The 8,976-nt window shown below is 28.7% G+C and overlaps 1 protein-coding gene across 2 annotated transcripts; it reads right to left on the reverse strand.

Annotated features, from left to right (window-relative positions):
* Nucleotides 1–30: 30 nt before the first annotated feature.
* On the reverse strand, nucleotides 31–8,938 carry LOC106115773 (transmembrane protein 120A). Of its 2 annotated transcripts, XM_013309293.1 has the most exons (8): nucleotides 8,720–8,938; nucleotides 8,047–8,165; nucleotides 7,013–7,186; nucleotides 6,754–6,846; nucleotides 6,311–6,528; nucleotides 5,309–5,532; nucleotides 1,498–1,650; nucleotides 31–158 (listed from the first exon to the last, which is right to left on the reverse strand). In XM_013309293.1, exons 1-8 carry the CDS (start codon nucleotides 8,780–8,782, stop codon nucleotides 114–116), a joined length of 1,089 nt encoding a protein of 362 aa, XP_013164747.1. In that variant the 5' UTR covers nucleotides 8,783–8,938; the 3' UTR covers nucleotides 31–113. The 2 variants fall into 2 exon arrangements, with proteins under 2 accessions (XP_013164747.1, XP_013164748.1); XM_013309294.1 differs by lacking the exons at nucleotides 31–158; nucleotides 1,498–1,650 and adding an exon at nucleotides 1,742–4,394.
* Between the last annotated feature and the right edge of the window lie 38 nt (nucleotides 8,939–8,976).

The raw sequence follows: 8,976 nt of genomic DNA on the forward strand, positions 1-8,976 counted from the left end.
AGATATATGTATGTTAAAAGACCGTTAATATGAAAATATAAATGGTATTTTATTAGTCCACATAACACTGATATTTCATTCGCCCAAACCGATTAATCACAATAATACTTTGATTACTCTGATTTCGCTTCCACCTTATTTTGTCTCCATTTTTGTTCCTGCAATCATTAAAATTAGCTGAGTTTCTGATAGACATGTACACAAAAAATAAATGATAGTGCATTTGTTAGTTCACAATTATTACACTTTTGTACAGAACAAAATGATTTACCATGGGTTTCTGAGTCCTTAATCTCAGTTTAAACATATTCTTATATCTGTTGTCAAAGGGACAGGGATGATGTTTTATACAGAGAATTTGGTCTCAAAAACCCACGGTTAAAAAAAATTGTAATTAAGGTGCAAAAATAAGATGGTGTTATTAAAATAGTGATTTTTTGACGTTACTACGAAAAGGTTAGGTTTAAAGTTATTAATTTAAGATGTTTATCGCTCGTGGTTGTCTTCAAACGTGGCATGTTTTTACCCCAATTTATAAGAATGTCTAAATAAAATTATGAAAAGTCAAGGAGTTTTCAATTTGAGATGCAATACTATAGGACCCTAAAATACTGTGGCCTAAAAATAACCACTACCAATAAACGTTACACCAAATCAAACAATACTGTCATTTATTAGTTTATTAAATTTACATAAAATTATAAAACCCTTACCCTTTGCTAATAAAGGCGAAAGTAAAAAGCAAATCAAAAATATAAATTATAAGAAAACCTTTTTGCGGCAGAGACGACTGGAACGCGATATAAGTGAACTTCGTAAAATATAATTTTGTAATTTACATTTTGTAAAACAAAAAATTGAAATTAATCACATTACAGCTTCACACAGTATTTAAAATTGCTGTAATATATCACATAGCATGTGTTCTATTTATAAAAGCTTAATTTGTAATTTTTCAAAGTTATAAAACGGTTCAAATATTGCGCAATAATGCATAGAAATCGTTAGCACAAACTGTCACTGGAATAGTATTTTGGTTAGGGACTTTAAACTTTACATTTAAATTTATGCTTGTATGTAAAAAGTTAAAAATATTCCAAAATTTTTGTACCAGAGCGCTGTATTACTAAGATAAAAGAAATTTCCAACAAATTCTACTTATGACGATTGAACGATGTGAACGCCGAAATTGACTTATCGGCCGTTTTTGTTTGTGCAGATTTATTTAAAAATTACTAATTGTCGCCTATTATTATTATCAAATTAATGTTTTTTTCTATTAATAATTGATTTATGTACGTTTTCTCCACATTAACTTTAGATAGGGTCAAATTTCACATTTATTCGTTTCCCGCATTTCCTCAAAAAGTAGTGCAATGTTCTCTCTTCGAGTATATATTTAATGAATAAATCTATGCTGCCTTGCGCTATGATTTAAGTTTTCCCAAAACTTCACCTCAATGTTTTGTGTACTTTGTAGAAACTGTCTAAACATACCAATACGGCGATTTCGTTGGACAGGCGATATGCAATAGCACGCAATTTGTAGCGTAGTTTCAAACCGCTTTTGCCTTTCTTTTTCAATACCTGAAGTATTGTATACATGTTGCAACTGTGCAAGATAAAAAACAGCACTGCCAGATATGAAACCTGCATCATGTCGTAGAAAACAAAAAAAATATATATATAAAAAAATTACAAACAAAAAAGGCTGCAACTGAAAAACAAATTTATTAATTCAATATAGCATAAATTAATAAAAATAATCCAATACATTGAACCTTAGGATATAAATTATAAGTTACTTGTAAGTACATTATAAATCTGTTAATTGTATTACAAAATTATAAAAAAAAACAGTTTCCTATAATTTTCATAATCGTTCTTTACAATGTAGCATCTTTAGAGGCGATTTTAAACTGCAGCGTATCAAATGCGTCGACTGAATAACAAAATAACTAATAAACATAAGGTTTAAAATACAAATTGACTAGTTACATGGAAAATAATGTATCAATTATTTACTTAAGCAATTTTACACAATCGGAAAATATGTGAACTAACAATGTCATTTTGACATCGTCATTTTTAGCCAACACGAGAGCGGCAACTGCACGGGATAAAGTTGCCATTATGATAATATCAAAAAATATTACGTGTGACATTTTGAATGTAGGTTTAATTGCTAACATTCGACGAATCGCTATTTAAGTACTATTAATACAAGACATAATGGAAAAAGCGGAAATTTACCTTGACTTTTGTTGAAAAATCCTAAAGCTGTAATATTTCGTGTGGAATATAAATTTGAAAAGTTAGCAATTATTAAATGCATTCAGGTTATTGGTTGCAAATAATTGGCTTACAAGTTGTTTTTGTATTTAATATTGGAAACTTTTGGCAGAAACAAGGAAAATTTTACTTGGGGTTGCCAACCTTAAAAACTGATAGATTTGCCAATATAAAAAACTGCAATAAAATCTGTGTCACACTATAGTTAACAAAAAGAACATGCAAATTGAAATGTATAAATACTTATTGTAATCAAGTTTGTAAAAATTTAAAATCGTGCATTTTTATATTTAATTGTTTTCTATTAAAAATAAGCATAAAACTAATCGTTTGTAAAAAATCTAACAAATGCTTTGACAACTTTAATTTATAACCTACTTAAGCTATGGTACCCATTTGAAAAATACTATTTGAAAAATTGTGATGTCACTACCTATTGAATAAAATACATTATCTACTTAAATAAATATATAGCAGAATGAATCATTGGCTATATTGAAAACTAAAAAATTAAAAGCAAGAAAAAAAACAATTAACAAGTCCACAAATTAAGCTAAGCAGACAGCTACTTTTGAATACAATAAATTTGGTTTCCACCCCCGATACATCCAAAAACATATTGTCCCCGCTTTTTATCCTTGAATTATTCAGATAGCAAAATATTTTTACGATCGAGTGGAAACCTACGGTTAGATATAATGGTTACAACACATCCACATCATACAATAATTACGACACAACAACTAAGATCTATAATAACATAGTCAAACAAGGAAATCTGACCCGATATATAAAATTGCATAGAAAATTGTATAAAAGAAAAAACATGACATGACTGCTACAGTTGGAAAAGGATCGTACGAGACTTTTTGACATTGCGAAGAGGGCGTTAGTGAGCTATTAAATTTCGTTTGACTTATACACCAAGTCAGTTATCCTTGTCGGTATACATTTGAATTGACTGGCAAATCATACATCTTGAGAAAAATGTGGATATACAAAAAAGTAATAAATTATATTTTAATAAAGTGCATATTAACACGACCGTGAATTTCGAATGCCAGTACTTCTGTACAATATGATTTTTTAAAGTCTCTTAGTAAAAATCATGGTTACATTTGGTCCACATAAAATAGGGTTGCCAAAATATGCAATCCAGAACAAAGAAAATGCGACAAATATAACAAAATGAAATACAAAAAATGCACAATAATTAATTTAATCGAGATAATCGTTTGCCACTTACGAAATGTTTGTACAAAAAACTATTGAGATTCGACATATGAGATATGTTAAAAATATCATAATTTACAAAACATATTATTTCAAATATATACATACTTAATATCTAAGTATTACATAAAAAAAAATAATTTAAAATAATAGTATTGAAAAATTAAGCCTTTATAGATGTCGTTCAAGAAAACTGTGGCAAAATTATTTACAATTCCATTTTACTCACGGCATTGAGATTTTACGGGCAATAATCAATTTGCAATTTGCGTGTAAGTCTACAAAAAAAGTATTAACATATTTAAAAAGAAAAAAGCTGCTAAATTTGCCGTACTCGAAAAAAATTAGCATTAAATTATGGTAACACTGAAAGTTTTGCATAAAATGTAACAAAAAACTACATTTAACAGCGCCAAGAATAAATTACTTAAACCGAGTCTCTGAGAGCAAAATTCCCATTTAAAAACATATTGTTATCTCTGTTTTATCAATGATAATGACAGAAATGACGATATTTTCTACAGAAGGCCTAAGAAACCAACATTAGTACTTGTTGTACTATATTTTATTTTTTTTTGTTTCAGTGTTACCATGTTTGTTCTTAATTTATTTTTCCACGAAGCGAATAACTGCGCTCGATCGGCATTTTTGTAAGGTACGTCACCACAAGGGTGAACACTAAAAAGTCGTACGTGTCTTCTCGCTTAGTGGAAAACGTGTTTAAAAACTACTAGTTTAGATATTTACGTGCGTTTGTTGTGCAGCTGTTACAAGGTTACCTGCTCGTTGAGTTTCTGTGGTATGACTATGAGAGTGGTGGCCGTGTTGCCGATGCCGATTGTCAGGAAGGATATGCTTAACGCTGGCACCTGTTGTTTGTGTGGCACACACATATATACGTCATGAGTCGCATTAAGATAACAACAATTTGTTAGTATACATGTTTCAAAAGAAATGATAAATTAAGCTGCTTATATTTCACTTTTAAGGCGTCAAAATTAGGAATAACCATGGGTTTCTGAGAACGGAATCTCTATTTACAACATATTATTATCTTTGTCTTGTCAAAGATTGGTTTGATGATATGTTTTATACAGACGATCTTAGAAACCCACGGGTATAATATCGTTATATCAATGAGTTTGATCCAATAAGTATGTTACATTATATCTTAAATATTATGCAGCGAAATTCGTCCTCCAGTAGATTAAATTAAATTAGAATCAAATGTTTTCTGAGTAAATGCAATGTAATGAATAAATACATACATTATTAGAATATAAACACAATACATACATAAAAGTGGAAAATAATACATAGAGTAAACAGAAAACAATCGTAAAATTGTTGAAAACTTCAGATATTCTCATGATAAATAAAAAACAATTATTAATTTTTAGACCTTGAATAAATAAGAATACATAAATAAGTTCCAAGTTAAAGGTCATTTGAGTCATTGATACAGATAAAATAAAAATTAATGCAATACAAAAAAAGGTATTACGATAATCTATAAATCGCTGGTTATCAATACAGACATAGATTACTGTCTTTACAGTCAAGATTAGAAGAACATATATTAAAGATTATAAAGAAATACTAATTAACTTTAAAATAGAAAAAATAATATAAATGTAAAAAAAAAATTAAAAGAATCCTTACTTTACTGCTACATTAATTCTAAAATGAACAGAACAAACTTAATTTTAACTAAAAAAAATAAAAATAAAATATTAATTCTTTTAAATTTTTTAACTAAAAAATAAAATATTTTTTTACATACCTGCCATGTAGCTTCAGGATGGTAGCTGATATGGTACAATGTGTATGCAATGTACAGCTGGAATATGTATCCTCCGAAGAGGAAAGGCAGAAGGTAGGAGAGGCCGCGCCACATCCAGGAGTGGAAGCCCTCTATCGTAATGTCCATGTTATGCCTTGCACCGAGCGCTTTCAGCCTGTACAATACTCCACTTTGATATCTGAACTGCATGTATTGGACTACACCTGTGGAAAAAAATTACAATATTGATTATTTTATGGATGGATGGATGGAGTTAGATAGATGGATGTTTGAAAGTATCTCCGGAACAGCTGTAGGGATTTTGTTGAAATCTGGCATAGATGTAGAAGTTAGTCGAGAACACATATGCTACTTATTAAGTATTTTTAAGGCTTAAAATAAGATTATTATGTAATTATTTAAAATTTAGTTGTCTATATTAATGGTGCATTAAATGTATGATTACAAACAAATTCCTTTCTCTTTATATTATCTATATTTAGTTAGTTTATCATTCTTCAAAATGTGGAGTGTAATCAGTTAAAGATCACGTCTGTTGAGAAGCTTTTATCGACATTTAATCAGTGTGATTAACGATATTTCTGAATACTTAGTACACGGTGATTGGTAGTCAAATGAATGTTTTACAATTTTATGTATCACGCGTGTATCGCACGATCACAATTATCAGAATATCATTCTAGTACTTAAAAAAAAAATTAAATTGTATCAGTTTAATAATTTAAAAAGGTTCAATATAGAAAAAATCTTCAATAAAGTTGTAAAGAATATTTTGTCCCAAATTAGTATCGTCAGAATAGATTAACAAAAATTTCTTTATGTTTTTGTTAAGTATTAAGAAATTAAACTAACATTTGCCTGCGACATCGTCCGCGCGTAATGAAAAAAAATCTAGTAATAAAAATCATCCAAGAATATTGTAGCTTCACAATAGTGTAAGAATTTTTTATATTTAAAAATTATTTTGATATCCATACTTACTAATATAAGCAATAAACCACATAAATGTGTGTCTAAACTCATTCCATGGTGTATTCTGCGGCCAGATGAGAAGTATTCCAGCCACCACTGTCGATATGAAGTGATGGAGTCGCCACCAACCTTTAATCCTTGATCCATTCACCTTGAGAATGCTTTCTCTTATCGTCAATGTACAATAATACCATACCAAAAGGAATATTAATATCAATTGAAGTGGCCTGAAAAGAAAAAATATATTTTATCATCACCACTGAAGACTCGGAGACTACCCTAATTAGGGGTAAATAGGCAATAGTCAATTACGCTGGCTCGGTATGAATTGACTTCACACATCATTGAATTTCTTTGCAGATGTGTGCAGGTTATTTCAGACTTTTATTTCTGTTAACCAAATGAGAAAAAAGTGACATGTATATAGAAGAATAAAATATAGACAATATTACCTGAAATTGATATAAAGGTTTGCTACAGCCAACACAAATGCTATTGCACTAAGTATTAACTTAAACTTCTCATATTCGTCTTTATATTTGAATCTGTAAGTAAAAGTAAAAATATTTAATTAATTCATTAATTTATTAAATAAGGAAAGCTAGATAGATAGACTAGCTAACTAGATATAACAACTAACACATGCATTAGTAAAAAGAAAAAAAATAGAGTTCGGTGATTGTTTTTTTTCGTGTCTTCATTTATACTTACTTATCATTTTTATTCAATATGGATACATTGACGTTTCCGAGTATAATCCTTAAATACAGACTGTTCTGTTTAGGCAAAGTGGCTTCTATTTCATGTAGCATAGCTTTCCTTTTCATTATCTCCTTCTCCAGGTTAGCAACACGCTCATCTTTCGTCAAACCTTTTTTTTCTAATCTGGAAATTAAGATTATACTATGGTAATATTTTTCTATTAGTGAATTTTATTGAAGACTAGTTTTTGCCTGCGACTTCATCTGTGCGAAAGTAAAAAATGTACTTTCAGACTGTTCTACTAAATCATCAAATGTTATCGAATTCATTAAGCCACTTTGATTGTTTTGTGAAAAACAATGAATTATGCTTAATCATTACTAGATGAAATGCTATCGAATTTTATCAAAATTATACTTTGCAGTTAATCAATTCTTTTAAACCGAGAAGTGTGAATAGCAACAATTCTAATCAAAATTAATATAATCTATGTTTCTTATCTAATCATGATTTAATGTGTCCAGAACAATATACATGCAAAATAACATTCTTAAAAGAATTACCTTCAACTAATAAAAAAAGTCAATGAGTTAGAAAGATATTGAATAAACATTAATTGTCAAAACATGTTACTTAAACTTATTACTATTAGTAAAAAAGTGACATTGCTTTTGATAAAACACATTTTTTATGCTAATGTTGTTACACTAAATTTGATTTCCTTATTTAAATTGAGTCTATATTTAATTAAGGAAGGAAAAAGTTTCTATTCAATATAGTAACACACAGATTAAAATAAATATAAATCAAAAATAAATTTTCAGTTTGTAATGAACAACCTTTATCTATTAAAAACACTACAAGGCTTTTTAGTAAAAATTGTCTTTATCAAGACTTAACTAAATCTAAATTTATTAAATTCTTACTGACTTTATTTTATAATATTTACTTTAGCATTAACAGTGATAATCTTTAATAACAAATTGTATTGATAACTGTTGTTTATACATGATAAGTGAATGATTGGATAAGTTGTATCTGACCTTTTGAGTGCTCCGTTTATAACGGACATTCTATATCTTTGATGATTGAGTTCCTTAACGCATGCAGCTTGCAGCTCCCCCACTTCCTCCAACTTTGTTGCATAATCCTTGTTTATAGTCTGGAATAAAAGGACTGTGTTACTTATGTTTATTTATATTTGTGAAAAGTGATTAAGAAAATAATTTAATTTTAATTTAAAAAGTGGTAAATTATATTATTTTAAAACTAAAAAATTACTAAACTATTTTGTTTACACTGTAGAAATTTCTTTTATATATAGTTAATAAAGGATTGTTAAGATTTTATTGGAATTTTCGCTGAATATAAAATTATCATAAATTACAAGGGTTTATTGTTTATTTGTCAAACCAAATATTTACACCATGATTTTAATTTGCGTATCAAATATAAAGCCACCTATTCAGATTTATTGTTAATAAATAACATTCTTACACGCAATTAAAATGTATACGATGTAACAATTTCGCTAATACATCAAAGCAGATAGTGATAGGTAAGCAAGAATGAAAACAAAGCATAAAATTATTAGCATTTATCTGTGGTAAAATTAGTTCATATTAAGGGTAAAGAAAGTTTTTTCAAGGGATTAAAGTTCATGTGAGAAACTAAACAATGGCTAATGTGTACCGAGAATCCAGACAGTTTACATACCTCGAGACGTTTGTAGTCTGCAAGCAAATCCTGCCACTCCTTCATACATTCTTCAATATCCATTTTTGTAGGTGCAAATTTAAGATAAATAAAATGAACGAATAGATGTAATATATTCAGTACTTAGAAGTAAACTTTAATTCTAATGCCCATTGCTTGCTCTGCTATAAATTGTCAAGATGTGCGGGTATGTCGTGCGGTGCGGCGTGTCAAATAATGACTTTTAAAAAGAAGTCTGACATTGACACTAGAGTAAC

Source organism: Papilio xuthus, unplaced genomic scaffold (genome assembly GCF_000836235.2).
Source record: "Papilio xuthus unplaced genomic scaffold, Pxut_1.1 DF827777.1, whole genome shotgun sequence".
Classification (NCBI taxonomy): Eukaryota; Metazoa; Arthropoda; class Insecta; order Lepidoptera; family Papilionidae; genus Papilio; species Papilio xuthus.